Source organism: Corvus hawaiiensis, chromosome 5, assembly GCF_020740725.1.
Source record: "Corvus hawaiiensis isolate bCorHaw1 chromosome 5, bCorHaw1.pri.cur, whole genome shotgun sequence".
NCBI classification, from domain to species: domain Eukaryota; kingdom Metazoa; phylum Chordata; class Aves; order Passeriformes; family Corvidae; genus Corvus; species Corvus hawaiiensis.
In genome coordinates, this window is record NC_063217.1 from 30,792,229 (window position 1) to 30,814,783 (window position 22,555).

At 38.3% G+C, this 22,555-nt stretch overlaps 1 protein-coding gene across 1 annotated transcript in view; it reads left to right on the forward strand.

Annotated features, from left to right (window-relative positions):
- Positions 1–22,555, forward strand: part of ZDHHC2 (zinc finger DHHC-type palmitoyltransferase 2) — a 38,110-nt gene that overhangs the window by 10,618 nt on the left and 4,937 nt on the right. The window contains exons 3-12 of the mRNA XM_048303089.1: positions 2,826–2,920; positions 5,820–5,940; positions 6,878–6,947; positions 8,542–8,574; positions 15,601–15,721; positions 16,540–16,672; positions 18,959–19,085; positions 19,255–19,347; positions 20,412–20,521; positions 20,966–21,043. Of these exons, the coding sequence (XP_048159046.1) occupies positions 2,826–2,920; positions 5,820–5,940; positions 6,878–6,947; positions 8,542–8,574; positions 15,601–15,721; positions 16,540–16,672; positions 18,959–19,085; positions 19,255–19,347; positions 20,412–20,521; positions 20,966–21,006 (944 nt within the window). The 3' untranslated portion in view covers positions 21,007–21,043. The remainder of the gene's footprint in view (positions 1–2,825; positions 2,921–5,819; positions 5,941–6,877; positions 6,948–8,541; positions 8,575–15,600; positions 15,722–16,539; positions 16,673–18,958; positions 19,086–19,254; positions 19,348–20,411; positions 20,522–20,965; positions 21,044–22,555) is intronic.

A 22,555-nucleotide genomic window follows, 5' to 3' on the forward strand; every position in this document is an offset into this window, starting at 1 on the left:
CCATTACAGATAGAGATGAGAAAAATTAGAATTTTTTTACTCTTCTCACTGGCTTTCCGATGTGTCAACTAAAACAATCTTTATATTGTGGTTTTTAAAAGATTTATTCGTAATACAGAAAGCTGTTGTAAACGCAGGACTTCTAGAGATGAGCCGTGTATTTGTGCAGATGCAACATACTTAAATGGGGGGTGATTTTATCCTGCATTTTTTTTTAATGTATTTAAAGAAACAGAATCCTTCAGATATGTAGCCTCGTCAGAATATAATAAAACTGCCTGGTTAGCAGTCGCTACAGTTCCTTCCCTGAGGCTGTAGCATGTTTAGATTGTCCAGATGCAATTTTAATACTACAGCACAACATGGAAGTGTAAAGTGTGGGGCTGCAAAGCTTCTGGAGGAAGAGCTTTTTATGTTTGTGTAATTCCAGCAGATTTTATTAAACCATTGGCAACTCCCTCACTTAGAAAACGTGTTTGTCAATTAAGAAACATCTGCTTGAAAACCTTCAGTTCAGTGATCTCATCCCCCATATGAGTGTGTAAGTGTTATCTGCAGACTTCGATTTTGTTTCTTGCTGCTCCATAGTCTGTGAGAGGGAAAAAAAGTGAGTTGGTAGGCATTGCTCACAAACCACTTTAAAATTATCAGCAAAATGTATTGGGGAACATTAAATTTCCTTATTTTCACTCACTTGGTGGACTTCAGCCAGTCATAAGAAACTTACCCTGGCTGTACTTCTGCCCTAAGAATTTTCAGGAGTGAAAACTGGACAAATGGGTCTCAGCTGTGCTACAGGTTGCCTCAGATTTCCAGGCAACTGTAGCTGTGCCAGCTAGCTGTAAATGGGTTGCCTTCAAGCAAGTGATACACCATTTGGGTTGGGATTTGTTTTGTTTGGTTGAGTTATGGTTTTTTTAGTTGGTTAGTTTTGGGGTTTTTTTCAGAAAACGTGCAAAATAGAACTATTTCTGCCAGGGAGCAGCAGATAGCTCTTCTTTAACTGTCTCAAGGGAAACGAAGTTCTTAGGTTGGACTTTGAACACCCACAGGCCCAGTGGAGCAGCTGGGTAGCCCGGGGTCTCCATCACAGTGCAGGGAAACTGGTGGGTAGATAACCTGGGAGGAGTGACCAGTCAGGACCTGGGCCAGGCTGCAGAACTGAGGTTCAAGATCAAACAAGATGAGCTCAAGTCTTGTTGAGACTTCAAAGGGAAAACTTTGGATAATGTCTTCAGGCATTAGTTTTTGGGGTTTTTTTAATATATGAACAATTTTCTTGTCAATCAGTTACTGGGGTTTTTTGCAACAATAAAATACTTAATGCAGATCAGTAAGGGCATCATATACAGAACTGAGGTGACTTTTCCTACTTTGCTCTCACTATATGCCATGAATACACTGTTGTTTGAAAAAATACTGATTTTGTTTGAGTAAATCAAGTTTTTTTTAGAGTTAATAGAAATGTTCTGATAGAAGTGTGGAGTGTTCCTGTCCAGATGCTTGTGCAATAACAAGATGGTGATTTAGAGTATTGTGCTTTGTGTGGAGTCCAGTTCTATCACTTATTTATGCTGATGAGATTTTTCTTTCAATTTATAGACATGGCATATGACTCTTTGCCCCATCATTCCAAAAGCTTTGTACAGAGTCGCTCCTCAGATTGTTAGCTTTTGTTTGTTATTTTTAACTGCTTCATGAGTAAGAGTAAATATTTGCAACGTTGCTGCTTTTTGAATGATCAAACCTCAACACCAAAAATATTTATTCAGTATTACTTTTGAGGCAAAATTGCAAAAAGTAAGAACATACTGGACAACTGTTCTGCATTTATGTGCATCATCATGCGTGTGTTATAAAGAATTCTCTAGCACTGAATAATATTACATATAAAAAGACCCCAGGAGCTAACCATACAAGGGCAATATTTTGGACAGTGTAATGAAAGTACATACGTTTCCCGTTATGACATTTTTTGATGATCTTACAAATTTGTAAAAGAACACTCTTTTCTTGTCATTAGAGTAAGTTAATCAGGGGATATGAGTTTATGATATTTACTGTAGTGAATTGTTCACTAGAGTGAGAGCTTTTAAATGGAAATACCTATCAACCTACGGCAGACTCTTTGGAAAAGTTACTGTTGCCTTCTGTACTCTAGTAAAACAACTCAGCATGGCAAATGTTAGTTCTCATATATTAAAAAAAAACAAGAATAAATGTTGACTGGCTGTGACGAATATAAAGTAATGAATGGACATCTGAATTTAAAGGACTGCAGGTTTTAAAAATGACCCAACTGCCTCCCTCCTAAAGTCTAGGAAAACAAATTAACTGGATATGGTTACTGCTCAGATATCATGTGCATGTTCACCCCAAGGCTCCCCTCACCCTTGTCATTGTTTAGATGCCTTTACTTCCTTTGGGGGTAGGGGCTTTTGCTGGGGGGAGGCAAAGTGGGGGTTTGCATGGCTAGCAGTCTCCCTGCATGGTTTTTAAAGCTAAAAGGCAGAGATGCATCAGTTAATTAGGATTTATCAAATGTGTAAGGGAGACTGTTCGCTAAATAATTATGGGGCTTTAATAGGCTATTAATCATTTTCCTCAAACTTTTGTAGTCTATGTAGACTGTATCATGACATTCCCCACACAGTTTGTATTTGTCTTATGTAAAGTTGCAGTGCAGTATTTTTGTTGCAGAGCTTTTCCAGAGCCTCTGTATTTACATCTGTTAGAGAACTATCTGTGATGCTTACAGGCACTGTTTGTAAGTACTCCAGTATCACTGCTCTGTTTGTATTAATTCTGTTCCCTTCTGATTTTAGTTGTGTGCCTGGTTGCTTACCACATATTTTTCATGCTGTTCGTCTGGTCATATTGGAAAACAATCTTTACGCTACCAATGAATCCTTCAAAAGAAGTAAGATAAACCTTAACTTTTGTTTATGAAATAGCTTAGCCAAATGCCTGATTCTGTAGTGTTTGAATAATTTAGTCTCTGATCTCATGTAGTTTTTACACTGTGTAGAAGAACACATGGCAGTTACAGCTTCTTAGTAGGAATCAGATCAGATTGCAATCAGTGGAGTGACCAAGACAAAAAAAAAAATAACACTTTCTCTAAGTTTTAAAGGGTTTTTTTAATAGATATTTTAAAATGAGAAAAATTCCTGTCCACTTGAAAAACATGAGTTATTTGAACTAGCAGCCTAAATCTTTGCCATGGGAATATCAGACTTCTGTGTGGGCAGAAATTTATTTCCCTGTGTTTAAGACTTATATTTCCTGTCAGCGTCTGTCTGTTGTCCTCTGAATTAAAGCTTCTTCCCCATCTGTTTTGGTATGAAGGGACTTGTGGATGATGGTGGGAGTGCACATTAGTTAAGTTGATGGTGGGAAGCCACAGCTGGCTAAGCACGAAGGGAGCTAGTGAAGAACAGCCACATGAAAAAAGAGGTCTGCAGAGGTTTTCCATCAATGGCCCTGATGGAAATTCTGCCCATGCAGCTCTTTACAGCTAGCACAACTTTTTGGCCTCTTCCATTCTGTCTTCGTACAGAAACCCCTGAGTCCTCAGTAGGTGCAGTGTCACATAACCTCTGAGGTCGGAAGGAATCATGCTATGGCTGCTCTGTAGTTGGAAATACTCATGAAGTAAACACTTACCTTGGCATGGAATCAACTCTAGCTGCTCTGAGTACCATGTCAACCTAAAATGAATAGCTTGTGATTTCTGCTGTCTGTTGTGCAGAGGTTCTTTCCGAATAGTTTTCATTCACCATTAAGATATGTAATTGTGAAAGCAAGTAGATAATTCAAACTCTGATTGCCATCTTCACTGGAGTTCACACTGCAGTCTTTACTACAGCCTGCAAAATAAATTAAAAGCCTATTTCATTTGGTAATTACATAGCAAAATGTATGTATGTATATGGTGACTGTAGTGATAATTAGAAGGTCTTTCAAATCATTGGGCTGATGCCAATAGAAGCATTTTGAAAAATCCTGCTGATTATAGTACAGTTCCAAAGCCATCATATAATGCTACTGGAGAACTTCAAATGGGGTAGGAAAAGTATTGAAGTTGAGTAATAGAAAGCAATGTCTGGTGTTCCTGTGTTCTTTGAATTTACACAGTGTTGCTGGCAGTGAGTGACATCTTTGTTGTTCCATGTGTTTTTCCTATTTTACTAGAGCAGTATTTTAAAAATTTAATTAAGGTATTTTGTAATGTTAAATTACTGCTTGGCTTCCATTTTATAGGATGAAGTCTGTAAATAGAAAAAGATCTATGTTCAAGTGAGCTGAACTAGCAATTACTCTTTTGAAGACTGAAAAACAGTTAAAACTTTTGCATTTTGTTTTCATGGATACTGCAGCTGGTGCAAACCACACAGCTTTCTTTTTAAGCTTATTTCAAACTTTTACACGTGAAGTAGATTTTGAGGGACTTTACTGTAGAGTGTGCCATTCTGTACTTGTGCATAGCAGCTTTATACAAGCACTGCATGAAGATGGGAGTGAAAATGGTTTCCCAGGAATGAAGGTTTTAGATGTAGGACTACTCTGAGGAACAGTAAAAAAAGATGGAACAGTAGCTCTGTTTACATCAAACAAGCGTTTAAAATAAAAGTAATCTGAACTAAGTTTCTGCAGTGAGAAATCATATGTATCCCAATATAAATTAACTCAGATGTTGGTAAGAGTGTGTTCTTGCAAGAGAAAAAGAATGGTGACCTGAGAAACTCAGGCTAAACAGTGAATATCCAGCTTCAGCCGGAAGACTCTGAGCTTTGTCAGGAAGGGTGGAGTGGTGCCTTCTCTGTGGAAGCGAGAATAGGCTCCTAACTGCATGTTTCTGTCTGCTTTTTTATTTTTACATGCATCAATTTCTTTTAGAAAAAAAATCAATATTATTGTAATGACTAGCCTTCCTGTAAAACGTAAATGCTGTGCAGAGGGCTTCTGTTTCTGGCACAGGTTAGAGACAGCTCTTCCTTCCAAATGTGGACTTCTTTTCAAAGGTGATTTTGTATTGTCTTTCTCTGATGGAGATGCCAAAGACTTCTGCATATTTCTAGAAGCTACAGTGACAAAACTGGGTATGTTGTTGTGTTGCAGAGGACTTTAGAGTTTTAAGAAATTTGTACTTCTTCATGTATACTAAGCATCTCTTTCAGTAACTTTTACCTTTTCAGAACTTGCTAGAACCATGTTTGTTACTGTTTTGGGCAGTGACAGAAGCTGTCATTTTACTCAGGAAGATAATCAAGATATGGTTATTTTGCCATACAGGACACCCATTTCTTCCTTCTTTTGGCCAGTTTCTGAAGTAAAAATACATCCTAACACATGTATGAAGAGAACAGCAGTGACAAAGGATAAAAGGGAAAATGCCAGACACCAGAAGAGAAATAAAGCTGTCTTTTCTGCTGTTACTAGTAGTGTATTTTCTTTCAGTTAAACACTGACACCCCTCGGTTATATTCACTAGTCAATATCTGGCATTACAAAAGAAAATTAACTGGCCTTTCAGGGGAATGATAAGCTCTTGATCCTTCTCTTGAAGAATGTTGCTTAATACCTCTGGAAGCAGTCAGCATTGCATTAGTACCAAATCAGAAGTATTTGTAATTCTGCCTTCGGTTGCCGTAAAATAAATCAGTTGTTGTGGGAACACTGAGTTATTTGCTGTAATACCCTGTACATGTTGCTAATCCATCTTTATATAATGAATACTTACTCCTCTTTACTCATCTACAGTTATGTATTTAACTTGGAATTTGCTAATATTTCTTTGATTTTAAAAATCATTCCAGTTTCATCTATCATATTCAGACAAGGAGTCCCTAGAGAGGGAGCCTAGAGGTGAATCCCAGCAAGAAGTCTTAAGACGGGCAGCCAAGGATCTTCCTATCTATACACGGACAATGTCTGGAGGTAGGTAGGTGTTCAGGAGACTAAAAAAGGCAGGTGTCTTGATGTACTACCTAAACAAATTTTAAAAAGTTTTCAAGGGTTTGGATTGAAGGGAAGAAGTGTTTTTCATACTTCATAAAGTAGCAAAGTGACTCAAGAACTTATCTTTAATTTAGCTTTGTGCAGCTACATTTATTCAGTGTATAAAGATTGTTGGGAAGTAAATTGCAGCATGAATTCAGGATTTTAAAGTGGATTGACAATGCCTTGCTGGTTGTTTTCAAATTGATACCAACAAATAGCTTGTAATACTAACAAGCTGCAGAAGAGGCTGTAGCAGTCATGAACTGCATAGATTTCTTTTACCATAAGTTAAAAAAATAATAAAACTAGAATTTCTATCTGCATATCATGTATAGCTAGATAGATCACAGTAAGAAATTGTTACTGTTTTACTTGTTGGTTGTTCAGTTGCGAGAGCAAAAGGTCTTCCAAACGAAGAGTTAATCTAACCCTAGTCATATTGTCAGTTTTTGAATGCTGGCTACCTAAGCAAATCCAAGAGATAATCTCACATAATAAGTTAAAGCTGTTAGAATAATAGCTTAAAATAGCTATATTGTTGAACAGTCTTTACAGTTTTTCCAGTCTAGTGAGGGTTTTGTGGGTTTTGTTGGTTGATTGGTTGTTTTGCAGAGCTGAAGGGCTTGGGGAAAAAAAAAACCTGATTAGTATGATCAGCAGAGATTGCAAAATCTGAGCTTTTTGGGTTAACTCTGATAGATTCAGCATTGCAAGTAGTTGAAGAATGCTTTGGTATTTGCATCTGCTTCTGATCATGCTAAAATGTTTTCCTGGGGGTTCTGCTGGGCTGAGCTGATATTTACTTTTGCACAGACTTCAGAAATCAAAATGTGTAACTGTACATTGAAATCTAATCTTGGAACTTTTTCTTTAGCAATCAGATACTGTGACAGATGCCATCTTGTAAAACCAGATCGTTGCCATCACTGTTCAGTATGCGACAAGTAAGAATATTTTTAAAATAAGTGGTTTTCTGACTTAATCAATTTTCCTTTCTTAGCACAGAAGCTTTTATTTTTTTATGAGTAGATTTTTCAGGCTTAATACTTTGGCAGATACACTTTTTTGCCCTTAGGGTTTCTTTTTTTGAGATTTAGTTTTCATTTACTTATTTCTGAGGAAGTCTGTAACTTAGTCTAATTCATTTGATGACTTCCTTGATGCCAGCATGGATTACATGGTCTTATACATTCTTCACATAATGGTTAAAAATTATAAATATTAATGAAGAATTTTCCTTAAGAATGTAACCAAAAATACTTGATAAACAAAAATTTGCTGCTTTTGTTAGAATCTGAATAAACATCACCACCCATCTCAATGTAATCATGATGTCACATATTACCTGAGGTAATAAACTTAATATCCTATTTTTTTACCGGATAGCTTGCAGGTTACTTTTGTTTAGAGAAAGAAACAGCCAAGCATTCTCCCATTTCTAACTGAAGCCATAAAACTTAAGTTTTTGTTTGTCTGACTCAAAAGGAAGTTCATACTCTCCAGAAGTCTGATTGCTTTATAATTTAATCTTTCTTTTGGCTGTTCTCTCTGGCCTTTCTCCAATTAGCTCGGATGTGTTTCTTCACTCTGGCCCCCAGTGCTTTAAATTTCTAACTTTGAGAGAAGATACTTCTTCAGAGGGTCATTTATTCTTAGCTTTAAGGCTGTTCCAAATACTCTGCAGCTGACCAAACCTTCCAACACAATTGTGAGGTAGAGAAGACATTCTGTTTTGTCCAGCAAAGCAGCAGAGGCACTGAAAGAGAAACAGGTTTGAGGCAGGAAGAGCATCTTGGTTGTGTTGTATGGAATGGTGGTTTCAGTGTCAGATAGGAGCATAGTCATGTGTGTTTCTAGTGTAGAAAAAGGGTGACTTGTTATCCTACAAAATGTGAGTGACATTTTCAGAATGCAATTAGTTAACATATTTTGTAGAATACGTTTATTTTGTCCTTACCTTACCAAAATTTGCTTGTTTCAATCATATCTGATTTTCTTGTGAACATTTTATTAATGGAGAGTGATTAGTTACAAAAGTGTTTGGGATTTTTCACACAAGGTAAGCTCTTAAATCCTTGTCTGTATGCATAGAAAGATGTATATATTTCTATAAAAACAGACCATGTTCTTGGAAATATATTTAGTTGTATGACCAAGTACATAGTAATTGAATTAGCCCAGTTTCTAAGGCTCTGCCAGAAAATAAACAGTAGCTGAAAAACCTATTCAGATTGAGGACCAAATGCTAAAGTTGACCAAGTCCTATAAATTGCATTTTCTTAAATCATTAAGTTCTTGACATATCAAATACTTTGAGTTTGGTTTATCTGCAGTTTCTCCAGTTCCCTTGTAGGTAAGCTGTATTATGTCAATTTAAATAGATGTATTTATTAAATAGATTATATAACACACAGTAAATATGGGTCATTTTTTAATCTGTATGTAAATAATTTAAATCTGGCGTGTAACTGTGCTTCTGACTATTATCCTTTCTTTTGTCTTTTGCGATGCTTGGAATTCTGCTGGGGCTTTTTAAAGATGCATTTTGAAAATGGATCATCACTGCCCTTGGTGAGTGTACTATTGGTTTTCTTTTCTTACATTCTGATTTGGTAAAATACACTTTTGTGGGGCCTGCCATGAAGATGATGCTTCAGTTTTCCTAGAGTTAGATGTGTATGGGAGGTTACTGGTCTTGCAGAATTGTTGGAGTTGTTTACTGTACTTCCTCTTTTCCTAGTTGTGACATATGAAAAGAAATTTAAATATCATTTTCCTTGGACCTTTGAGTTAGATACCTCTTTATGTTTTACAAGTATGGATGAAGTACCTTTCTGATCAGTGAGAACTTTTAAGAATTGCGTCTTTTCTTCATAGCATTGGAGTATTACTGTGTCTTAGTTGCATTGAAGGATGAAATGCTACCGGGGGTTTAAAATGAAAGGGCAAGGCTGTGCATAGTTCCTTTTACTGAAGCTCCTGGGACAGCTGGAGTGGGCTTGCTGGAAACACCAAGTTAGCATTTTTAGTTTTATTCCCATAAAACCCATTCTTTATTTTCTTTCGTTCTTTCTCCCCTCTCTTTTCCACCCTCCCTCCTTTTGCTGCTGTGTCAGCCCGCACGGTGGTTTTGTTCTCCTCTCTTTTCTTAGCAGCTCTTGGAACCAGTGGATAGACAGGATGTATAATTATTTTATGTCAGTTTGGCAGGTGTATCTCACAGAAATAATTAAAGATAATTGCTTAGTAAGGTCCAAGTTTAGAGGATTGAGTGGCAGTTCTTCACCATATAAAATGATCAGAAAAGAAGAATCTTCTGTGTTGGACAAACTGAATGGTAGATGGTTCTAAGCAGTTGTTTTGACACTTTCTTATATCAAATTCTAGGACAGAGGGGGCTCTGTCCTGGGGCAGGCAGGGGTGCTGGGCTCCCCTTGTTTCTCTTTGTCCTGACAACAGTATCTGCCATAATGCAATTTGATTTTAGAAATCCTGTCTTATTTTGCATCTACATGGTAGATACAATTGAAAGAAATAGTTACCCATGTAGGATAGAGCTTTTTTTGCTGTAGGGATAATCAGCATGTGAAAATTGATGATGTTCACTCTTAGTAGTGTGCTTCTTAAAAAAAAACCACGAACAGCAACAAACAGACCCACAACAAAGCAAACAGGTAAAACCATTGAATGTGAAACAAATTTCTTGTAACAAAAAAGGTGTTTTTTTCAGCTTTCTAATAGCTGCCTTATCAAAAGCTCTAAGAAGAACAGCTGCCAGGCTATTCTTGGCAAAATATCAGTGAAAAGTCTCAACATGACTATTTATATTCAGTATTATAAGCACTCCTTATAAACTTTATGGTCTCTTTGGGATTTTTTTTGAGTTTTTCTGTCTTAAGACATTTACATGAAAATGTTCTTCATGTAAGCTTCAATTTCAGAAAAAATCCATTATATCAAATAAGAAATCATAAGCAGCACTTAGGTTTTGTGTAAAGGGACAGTGAAGTGTTATTTCACTCCTAGAAAAACAAACTATTTCCCTCTCAGTAGCATTTGCTTACTATACATGTTTATACTCAATCTAATAACATAAACATACCCAGTTTGAGAGAGTATTTACATTGCTCATTGCTTTTCATCTAATGAATAAGCAATGGGTGCAAAAACCAAAAATACAAATGGAGAAGATAATTGAAAAATTTGTAATGCTTCTTGATTGATTGATGTTCCTTTTGTACTCCAAGTAACAGAAATGCACTAGAAAAAGAGGTATTGTGCGTTTTTTCCTAATTTGAGCAGATGTTCACAGTTCCTTGCTCACCCTAAAAAAAAGAACTATGTGGAAGAGATGAAAGAGTCTTGAAATACTGCAGAGGTGCTAAACAAGCTTTATAGTTTTCTGTAAAGACCCATTTTCAAAGGTTCTTAGGGAAATATATGGCTGTCTTGCCAGCAAAAGTAAGGGTGCAATTCAGTATAATGGATGGGTTTTAGCCCCTCTGAACATCATTAGGTTCTGCTTTGCTTTTCATGTTGGGATTTTTTGGTGGGAACAAGTTGGGGGGGAAGGAAGGGGAAAAGAACTCACATGATGCTTAGGGAGAGCAGGGAAACAGCAATGAGAGTTATCTATAATTTAATGTTCTGCTAGGAGAAGGATTTCTGGATAAAGGATGGGTAAAAATAACCTATGGAAAGTAAGATGAAGCATTTGGAAGGCAGAGGTAATAAGATGTTCTCATGTCCTAGCCCCAAGTCAGCTGTCTTCTGCTCTCTGGGAGGCTTTATTTTGGCTGTCACTCCTGCGCTAATGGAAGTGCTGTGATAAACGGAAATATTTAATGCTAACTGCCCACTAACTACTCTAAAATGTTTAAGTGATGCATTAGTGATTTCTAGTGCTACTCACTGTATACAGATGGAGCTGCAGGTGGGAATCCAGTGGCTTGAGACATCACCAAAAATACCATTTGTATAAAACGCTCTTAGTACTAACAAGGTGCATTTAGGAGCACCTTAGGAATAATTTGAAACATCTCTCCTTTATCTGTTGGGGTCCCTCCCCTGCCGTGTAGCCCTGGCAGAGGGGCCCTGAGGGCACAGACACGGGGTTTCCCTGCCCCTGCTCAGCCTCGTTCCCATTGGTTGGTTTGTGTTCCCTGCGCGGGAGAAGGACCCTTGGTCCCGTGACTGGAACAGTTCCTCGGCAGAGCTCCGGCCATGCGGCTGGAGAAATAAACATCTCTCTGAAACAGCTATCAAGAATCTGTCTGTCCGTATATATTTCCTTTCCACGGGACTCCTGGTTTGATATATGCGTGTTGCAGTATCCCCACTGCAACAAATGGTGGAGATTTGTGAGCAGAACGATCCCCGATCCCTAAGCGACTGATTTGTGTGAGTAAACCCTGGAAACTTTGGATTCCTCTTCTTGGTTTTGCTTTGCTATTCCATATCTAAACTATGGAGGAACCGTGGGAAGACTCTTGGCTCTCAGAGCCGCATATGGACATTTATCTTAAACTTAAAATGATTCTTGAACAACGATTTGTAAATTTTAGCTTGATTCAAGCTCAAAAAGAACTGAAACACTTCCTGGCATGGTTGTTTAAGAACTTTTTCTATGTTTCTTGGGATTTAATTCTTACCAAGGGCTTTTGGAAAACCGTTTGGACACAGTTAATACTGGAGTCAAAATATATGCCGATGGAAGAATATTTTCGTGAATATTATTTAGTTACTGAGACTGTTGAGCAATGTCAGCTGTGTCCTGGCGAAGGGAAGCGTGGCGCAGGGACCGTGCGGCCCAGGCCACGTGCACCGAGCGCTCTGAGAGCAGCAGCGAGGCAGTTCCCGCGCGCGGGCGGAGCCACGCGAGCCGCAGTGTCGGTGGCGGAGCGAGGCGCGGCGGGAGCGGCGGGACCCGGCAGGACCCGCACGGCCGCGTGCAGCGCGTGGTGGAGCGAGCCCCGGGAACGCCCGGCCGAGAGGGGCGGTGCGCGGGCAGCGGCTGGCGGCGGTGGAACGGAGCCGTGCCCAGCCGAGACGCGCGCTGGAGCGGAGCACGGGGGGGTCATCGCTCGGGGGCCCGGCCGAGACGTGGGTGCAGCGCCCGGCATCGGCAGCGAAGCTGCGACCAGAGGAGGCGACGCACGGAGGACTGAGCGGCGTGGCCCGGCCCGGCCCGCACAGCCCCGAACGCGACCCCGGGAAGAGCGCGCAGGCACCAGCAGCCCCGACAATTCCAACACGGGAGCGACCGAAGGAGAGAGCAAAGACGCAGCGAGACAGAAAACAGCAGCCACTCGGAAAAAGGAAAAGATCATAGCAACTAAGACCTTAGGGATAGTAAAATGGTATAATGTTAAGCAAAATTATGGTTTTATAACAAGGTGTGACAACCAGCAAGACATATTCGTGCATAGAACTGCTATTAAAAAGAATAACCCTGAAAAATGCATCCCAAGCTTGGGAGATGGAGAGGTGGTGGAATTTAATATTGTACTAGGGAGAAAAGGGTTACAAGCATCGCAGGTCACTGGGCCTGATGGTGTTCCTGTAAAAGGCAGTATATATGCAAAAAATCGTAGTCATGTTAGACAGTATCTCCATTGTAAGCCCCCCCTACAGTTTCCCTTTCCTAATCCCACCTTTCCCTTTTACCCTATGTCCTATTACCCCCAGTGTATTCCCAATCCGCTTTTTCATCCATGGTTTCCCTCACAAAACCATGCTTTTGCCAATTGTGTCCCCAAAAATCCCTTTCCAATGCCGAGTGGGGGATGAAAAGGGGGAGGGAAGAAGTTAAACCCTCTCCTGCCTCAGTTTCCCCACAAAGCATGCTCAGAGAATTCTGTCTCCCTTCTGTCAGCCCTAAGATGTTCCAGAGAATCTGTTCGGACATTTAAAGACTCAGGAGGGTGGCTTGTTTTGTTTTGAAACTGTTCTTGTTATGTTTATCCAGTTGTTTTCATTCTCCTTTTATTAAAATAAAACGGGTGAGGTGTTGGGGTCCCTCCCCTGCCGTGTAGCCCTGGGAGAGGGGCCCTGAGGGCACAGACACGGGGCTACCCTGCCCCTGCTCAGCCTCGTTCCCATTGGTTGGTTTGTGTTCCCTGCGCGGGCAGAAGGACCCTTGGTCCCGTGACTGGAACAGTTCCTCGGCAGAGCTCCGGCCATGCGGCTGGAGAAATAAACATCTCTCTGAAACAGCTATCAAGAATCTGTCTGTCCGTATATATTTCCTTTCCACGGGACTCCTGGTTTGATATATGCGTGTTGCAGGATCCCCACTGCAACATTTATCTTTTGAGTAATCCAAATACTTAGCATCTCCTGGATTCTGTGATGCTTTTTGTTAACTAAGTTGCATCACCTTCAGTGCCTTGTAAATTATTTCTTTGCCTGGCATTTTCAGTAGACTAACCCTTCAGACAGGAATAATATATATTCTTTTTGTGCTTGAAAATGAAGCGTTTAAAATGTTAGCTGTAATCCAAATTGTTATTCTGGACTGTTCTGATTGTATGAATGTTTCACTGCAATAACATACCATTATTTAGTCAGTTGTTGGTATATTTATCAGTTTTACTCTTTCTCAGAAACGTTACACTTCAAATCTAACCACCATTCTTGGGGCTTAAGATTTGGTGCTACATGCTCAAACAGTACAGTTACAAAACCTTGGTGTTTACTTTCTCTTCAATCTTCTGCTGAACTATTCTTTTCCAGTAAGACCTCTGCAGTGTGGGGCCTTGTCAAAATTGAAGGGAGGATAATAATTTATGCAAGTTCATTTTGACACGTGTACCACATGCCATAGTGCAAAAGAACAGTTAGAAATAAATCTTTGATTCAAGAAACTTCATCTTCGGGGAATAACATTTCACTTGGTATTTCTTTTCTCACATCAAACAGTGGCTTAAGAACAGTCCAAAAATAAATATCATGAAAGGAAAGTAGGTTTATCGTAGAAAACTTGAACCTGAATTGCTTGCAGTCTATCATGGAATTGCTTACTTTGACATATTTAATGAAAAAACCCACTTCACTGTGGAGAATTTTGTATTTACTTTTCAATAAGAATAATGATGACCTTACAAATATATCTTCTTTTTCTTTAGTTAGAGCAATCTGTTGTGAGCTGTTAACTGTAGTTAAACAAATGCTTAGCTATTGCTCCATGTTTAAATGACAATGCTAAGTTTAATGTTCAGCCAAGGTGTTATGTTTTGTCTAAACAAAACTTAAAACAAAGTGACCCAACTCAATACACACCCTGAGAATGGGTAACAGTAATGTACAGTGAAAATTTCTTTGCTATTTTAAGATTTTACCCTTACCTGATTAGCATGTCTCCTGCCATTAGCATCACCATCTCCCTAAAGAAGAGAATAGTTGCGGTAGCTTGTCCTGCGCTTCTGGAAGCTAGAGTTGAGCCTCACCACACATTCTTTTTTTTCTTGTTTTTCTTTTTTTTCTGAGAATTATTTATCAATATACAAGTATCTTTATGGATGTAGTCTTCTGTTAATTGGCTGATCTTTCTGACAGCAGTATCAGTTAGGTTTTTTTAAACTCACATGAAGAGTTCTGTCAAAGCACGAAGATAACTTTGGTTAGCTTCTCAAATGCAACCAAATAAAAGAGGAAGCAGTTTACCAATAAACTGCCTGTGGGAAGCACTCCAATATTTTTTCATTTGGTGGGTGTAATATAGTTATATGTTTAATAGAGCTCTAAAATTCATAATACTTAATATGTTGTCTCTAATGTGAAGCTTGTGGTACTAAATGCACCCTCATCATCATAGTGTATACTAGTTGCTCATTATCATGTATAAAATCTGTACAAATGGGAGACAGGTGATCTTAAAGCCCATAAGTGAAAATGATGAGATTTATTTTAACATTTAGATGTGTATCTAATGTCTTATTTCCTGTCATTTTGTCACGGATATGGAATGTTTTCTGTTCAAGAGTAGCATTTCTCTCATTATTTTATGTAAATACGGATATTTTTAGGAATCTCCTATGAATGCTCTTACGTTTGAGAATCTTACTAAGAAGTTTTGTAGTATGAGAAGTTTTAAGTATATAGTATGATTAATAAAGGAGGATCTGGATTAAATGAGATGGCTTTTATTCTCGCAAAATTCAGTCAACTTTCAGTTCTTGGCTTGTTACTGTCCCAGCTGACATGCAGTATGCCCTAATGGTATGATATGGATACTTACCTGCAAACTAAAAATACAGCTAACTGCAATCACATTCACATCAGATGTTTGGAGAACAGATTTCGTACCATATGTGAAAATTTCATTTCAGTAAGCTGTTGAAAGCGGTGTTACCTGGTAAAGTTCTTTGGGCTTTTTTGTGGTGGTGGTGTTTTGGTTTGGGTTACTACACTAATTTGAGAATTGAAGCTAAATCCATTCCAGTAGCTTGAGGCAGCAGAGATAGGAAGCAAAACTTGATTTGGATGCTGGTATAAACATTTTTAGAGTAAATAAGTTTAATTTAAAATGGATGAAAGCAAAGAAAAATTTCATGACATTTCATTATTATGAGGGTTTTTTGTTGTTGTTTTTATCAGGGTGAACAACTGTGTAGGATTCTCCAATTACAAATTTTTTCTTCTCTTCTTGGCTTACTCGCTACTGTATTGCCTTTTCATTGCTGCAACAGATTTGCAGTACTTTATCAAGTTTTGGACAGTAAGTACCCCAAACTACATACTGTCTTTGAGTGTGTGAAGTTACTGCTGTGCAAGAAGTCTAAGGGGGCCTACAAAAAAGCTAGAGATGGACATTTTTAGATAGTACAAGGGGAAATGGCTTTAAGCTGAAAGAGGGCAGGTAATGATTAGGTATTAGGAAGAAATTATTTTGCTGGTGAGGCATTCGAAGGGGTTGCTCAGAGAAGTTACCAATTCCCTATTCCTGTAAGTGTTCTGGACCAGGTTGGATAGGACTTGGAGCAACTTGGTCTAGTAGAGGGTGTCCCCCTGCCCATGGTGGGGGGGTTGGGAACTAGATGATCTTTAAGGTCCCTTTCAAGCCAAGGCATTCTGTGATTCCGAGGCATTACACTGTAAACTAGTATCTCCTAATATCAAGTACAAAAGTACAAAATATTTAATAAATCATAGCCTTCATGTTTTTCTCTTTACCATATTTTAATGAAATTTCACTTACTGCTTCATTATTTTGAAAAGGCTAATTAAATGACACAATTTTTGTAAAGACAAATTATTCCTCTCTAAAAGACACTTCAAAGTTCGGATCTAAATTTCAGGTTCTTGCCTTCAGTATTTAAAGTTTCCCAAGAAAGGATCTGTTTCTTTAACCTAGATGCTGTCATGAACCTAATTGCATGGCTCTCTGTACATAGAAAGTGTATAATCCATTTATTTATATTCTTGTTGTGTGGTGTATTTGTCTGTGTGCTGAATTTGATTTGGCTGAATAGAAGATTATTAATAATCAAACAGCTATTTCCCCAGTTCTAATGGCATTTTTTTTTTAATTTTTAGAATGGCCTTCCTGATACTCAGGCCAAGTTCCACATCATGTTTTTATTCTTTGCTGCAGCTATGTTTTCTGTCAGTTTGTCTTCTCTCTTTGGGTATCACTGTTGGCTTGTCAGCAAGAATAAATCTACATTAGGTAAGTAGATTTAATGCTTCTGTGTTTGACAGCAAAAAATAAATAATAAATGTATCTTAGATGCATGGGGGTAATGGAAGAAGTGGGCAATTCTTTACAGGTTCCTTGGACCTTGGTTAGAAGACTCTAGAGTTCTGCTGCTCCCTGGAAATTCTGACTCTTTCTCTCTTGCCCCAAAGGGCCAAGTTATTAATGAACGTACGTTCTTCCTCTCACTGCTTTCCACCCACAGCTCGTTAACAGAAACCGGATAAACTAAAAAAATGAAAATAAAATCGAGATAAATTTCTAATAAATGTTAGATGGATTACTGCATGCTCACACACATGATTCTTGTTCGGCATTCCCAGCCCCAGGTCAGAGTCCTCCTGTATGGTGTCTCAGTCAGGGCAGTGGCTCCAGCACTTTGTTCCCGCCCTTGTCCCCTGCAGAACCAAAGTTCTGTCAGAGCTGACTTGTGACAGAGGAACAGGCAGTGCTTCTGTATTTAGTAGTAAGTGAACAATGGAGATCCCAAAGGCAGTTTCACAGTTGTGAGAACTGTCTCCCACAGATGCATAGAAAGGCCTCTGTGTTATGAATTAATTTTAAAAACCTCAGAGGTGTGCTGTGCCTCTGCTATGTGGCAGTGCAAATACAACTGCATCGAAGAGCAGTGCTAGAGCACGATTTCCCTCCACTTGAGTGCACACGTGTCTGATGACAAATCTTAATAAATAAAAGAAAGTGTAGAAGATAGGAGTGCCTCTTCTCTAGTGTATGCTGGACTGTAAAAATGCCAATTTGGAATCTAGTCATTAAAATTTCTAAATCTCTAAATGCTTTCCTGTTGGCATAAGCTGAATTAAAGTAGGCCAGTGAATTGACCTGTATTTTCCAGTTCTCTTTGGACTTGCTAATGATGATTAGTGATGATTTTGGTGATTAATGGAAAACTTTGAGAATAGGTATCTGTATCAATGGAAGAAAGTTTGTTTACTTTAAGATTTCCTCTAGGATTTTTGAGTTTCTTCAGTATTCTAACAAATCATTGACTTTGAACAATTTTTTACTGGTATTAGTTTCTATCTAGTAAAGTAAAGTTTTATTAAAGTAAAAGTAAAGAAAAGTTTTATTAAAGATGCTTATTTGAATGGAAATAAATTAGTGTTCTGTTTATAAACTCATAATTTTAGTGCAAAAAATTTTTTCAGAGGGATCCATAATATATTACACTTCTAATTCAACATTTCATGTTTTCAAAACAAATGGAATCCCATACTGGTAATATAACATGTTTCCTGCATACTTAAGTTACTCAGGAAGATCTGGGTGTCACTTCCCATTTTACTTTGGGAAATTGCTCAATACATGAAGCCTTAAAAATGCAATTTTGGTAATGAAGCCATGATAGCTTTAAGTGTGACTGTGCTTAAATCATCCTTGGAGTTCTTTTCCTAGCCTAACATGGGCATCTAAAAGGGTGCCCCCGTTTTCCCTTTCCCCTTCTTTAAAACCCATTGTAAGTAATGCATACTGCATGTGGAAGATCATTTCCAGCAGTTCATAGCTAAGGTTTGACTGCAGAAGCACAGTCTCAGCATGGTTCTGACATGGTTTGTGGGAGCTGTGCTGTCAGGACATCAGGACACAGCTTGCCTGCTATGTATAGCCAGTTAGGGCAATTAAATGGCTATCAGTCACTTGGTGGAAAGTGAATGAATATTGTGCTTCAGGCACTTTGCAACACTTGAAGCTATATTTAGCTCTCTTCTCCAGAAATTTAGGTTGGATGTCCAGGGGGAATAATCTGGGTTTACAAGCAAAGACATTTCTTTATGCAGTGGTAAAAACACATAGTATTTTCATACCCCAGGGTGTTAAAAGCTAGTCTTACTACTAAAGTGGGTTAACTTTTTCTTCTTTCCCATTACTTTTTCTGGAATAAACCCTTTGTTTAGGTTTTTCTTTATTGAGCACACTCTGTGGTATAGTCACATGCTGAAATCTTCATATAAACATACCATGCCTTCTTGAAAAGTGCGTTCCTCACTATTCTTGCCTTGATGAGGGAGGAGAGTAAAGGAGACTTGCACCCTTCCTCAGCCACTGGACTTGCTCCATATGCACAGTGCCTGTGTAGCACTGACTTTGGCTTCTAAGAGTGCACTCACTCTCTCTCAGTCGTTTGGGTGGTACAGCCTTTCCTCTTGGATAATGGTACCTGCAGGGCAATTGCCTAAATACTGGTGGGAGACTGAAACATGCAAACCTGCAAAGAGGTCTAAATAATCTTTTTCTTTTCAGAGGTATTCAGAGCTCCCATATTTCGTCACAGAACAGATAAGAATGGCTTTAGCTTGGGCTTCAGCAAAAACCTAAGGCAGGTGTTTGGTGATGAGAAGAAATACTGGTTGCTGCCTGTGTTTTCAAGGTATACTGTTCCTAATGCTTCATTTGTTTAAACTGTTGAATAATCAGGATCCAGAGAGTTTTGGGGGATGGTTCGTTTTTTGAAATAAGATGTAATAATACTTTAATAAAAAAAGTTCTTCAAAGTTGAGAGTTTTTTGTATGTATGACACTAATTCTGGATTTTTCAGTTTAGGGGATGGTTGCTCCTTTCCAACTTGCCTTGTTAGTCAGGATCCTGAGCAAGCTTCCACACCTGGTGGACTTAATTCATCATCCAAAAAGTAATCTGCTTTTTGTTACTCATTTCAAATAGTTGATTTTATTTTTCCTGTGCACACATAAACAAAATGATGTATAATATACTTAAAAGTGGTAGGGAAATGAAGAGTATCCTTTTAATAAATCCAAGTCTGATTTTAAACAGTTAAGCTGTAAATCAGGTAATCCTCAGATTTATATATAAATTTATGGAAATGAGATGGGGTGGGTTTTTCTCCCGATGTGCTTTGTCTCAGTTCAGTGGCATCCCAGGAACTGAATTTTCCACACCTGCCTAACAATCAGTATCAGCAGCGTTCTGTTCTGCATACGTCGGAGATGGTTAGTCAGTCTGCCTGCGATACAAATGCATTACCTTGCATGGCTTTTGGGGGACCCCTGCTTCTTCTTATCTGGTGAAACCTGCTTCATATAAGGGAATCCCTAATGGCACCTGTACCAGAGCACAGGAAGCTGAATATTCAGTGTTCTTTCTGCTGATAATAGAACATATTTTATTAATTCTTATCCTTAATGGACATGACATCTTTAAAGTGTGAAAAGTATGCATATGCTCCTTTAAATAAAGTCATACTGCATCTTTTTCGAAACATTTATGTAATGAAAACTGTGATAAGTATAGTAGACTTGAATGTGTGGCTAAGAAATGATAATGGAATCATACTGACGATCTTTTGTTCATAAAAGACATACGATATTTCAGCTAGCTGCTTACTGATGTTTTATCTTACCCCAGCATTCCATAGCTTACGTTAGGAAAGAGATTCTGGAGATGTTCTCTCCGCTGTGTATCATGTCAAGAGTGCATTTGGAGCTGAAGTACATCTATTAATACACAATAGCTGTCAAATTAAAAATCCCTATGCTAGGGAGTTGCTTTTTAGATTGTGCTTGCATTTGTGACAACTACAGTGTAATGTATGGAATGATAAAAAAGTAGTGATTCATCAGACAAGAGGCAAGGTGAGGTAAGGAAATTACTGCGTATGACAAACTGTTTGTAATGTGCGGTAAGATGATGAAAAATTACTGCAGTTCAGTAATGTTCTTTTTATTGGCACTACAGTGAGAACCATCTGTTTCCTGCAAAGCCGTTGCGTGATTCCCAGAGCCACCTACTTACGGATACACCATCTTGGTCAGAAACTACTGCAAAGGCTGAAAAGGGCAAAGTTGGTAAGGAGTTGACTTATGCTGCAATGATTTATGTTGTATAAACTAGTTTTGGAGGATATAGTGTAACAATGACCATGGTCACGTGGTTGGTATTCATGAACCAAAATTCATGAAACTTATTTTAAATACATGCTTGTAGGAAGTTCCATGTATCAAGCTGCTGTGCCTTTCCCAAACCTGACCAAGGGATACTGAGAACACTGAAACCAGTAGGTGCTAATTATTTTTTTAAGCTAGGCTTGATAGCACTTTTGACAACAAATTGCTTATAAAAGAAGTAACACCTATTTGCAGCTAGTGAAAAGCTGTGTAATAGACACAGGACAGGAATAGACTTGGTAATAATGTAGTGACATTAAAATGATTGTTAATTCAAGGTTGTATTATTTGCTGAAATTGACATGAGACCTTTTCCTGTGGGAATACTATTTTTTGTCTTTTAAGGTATGAGCAATCCTGCATTAACCATGGAAAATGAAACCTAATTTCCCTTAAAAGAAACATCTGAATATGTAAGGAAAGGTATGGTAATATTCTCGGTACTTAATATTTTTTTCACTGATTCCTTACCATTGAAGAATGCACAAAAGAAAACTACTAAAACACTTCCTGGTTTTGTTCCTTCAGTTAATTTTTTTACCACGTGTTGTAGCAAGCACATGAATTCATAGTTTTAAACTAAACCTCCTATTTCTTGATGTGTCATGTTTGTAAATTAGTTTGATCTTTATACTCATTTAGGTAATAGTCCAATATATTATTATTATTATTATTGTTATTTTATTATTCCCTTTCTTTTGAAAGATACTGAGATTGTGAGTATTCAAGCTGTTCAGCCAATATTTGTAGTGCTAAGTTTGAAAATTAGGCTGGTTCTTAATACTGAATGCAAAGGTCGTAGCTTTGTCTGCTAAAACAGATGAAAGTCTATCAAATGATGAAGCAAAAAGGATTTAGTCTAATATATAAGCTATCAGTGTCTTGCTCTGAGTTGGGTACTGAACTGCATCCTGTTTAATAGTAAAAACGTGCTGCCTGCTGAAGGCAAAAGGTGCCCATATGACTTCCTGAGCATTTAATCACCTGTTGTCAAAAACAGCTGAGATTTTCTTGATCTCTTGCATTAATATCTTGCAACACAGATTTCTCAAAAAGTTGTTTGAGAAGCAGCTAGTAAATTCTGTTAGGTACATAGCAGGAGTTGACCTTTACCCTGGGTTGTGGAGAATGAACACAATCATCATATTTACTCTAGTACTTGAATATTGCTAACTCCACCGAAGCTTACAGAATTAAACTATTTCATATTCAAAACTGTATAAAAATTTTGACTCCAACCCTAAGAATATCTGCATACCAAGTAATTGGTACGGAGGAGCTGTTCCAGCAAGGTCATTTTTTCTCTGCTGTTGGAAGCACCTTTTCAGTCATCCCAAAAAAGTGTCTCGAGTGGATGTCCTTCATTTATGTGTGATACGACTTTTAGACATGCTGTCGTAGCTGTGAGGTTGCTCATGGTCCCTCATGGGGGAAGTGAAAGGCATGGAAAGTCATCAGGGAACTGCAGTGATTGTTACTAGACCCATTAGGAATGGTACTGCACTGTCAAGGCAGATTGTAAAACTAGCAGGTGTGCAGATACCGACAGATGGGCCCATAGCTTGTACCAAAAAGTTCCCAAAAGTTCAGTTTGGTTCACAAAAGAAATTTAAAAACCTCTTGGCCCTTATATTCTGGTTTTGTGTTCAGTGATGAAGACACAGTTCCAGATATAGGTACATCTGCAAACTTGATGGTATGAAGTGTAAGAGGTGTTGAAAATGTGGGTGTCAGATGAACAGAGTTAAGAGATGAGTGAAGGCAACTCAGACGGTGTCTTCAATTCTCACTGCTCTGTGTATGTTATTTTAATAGAATATAAACCCCTCATTTCTAACCCTTTGTTCAAAATGTAAAATGCTGCATTTCTGCCTTGTTTAATCCATCAGTTCTTTCAACAAAACAACAGCTTCTGGAAAAGACTAAATTACTTAC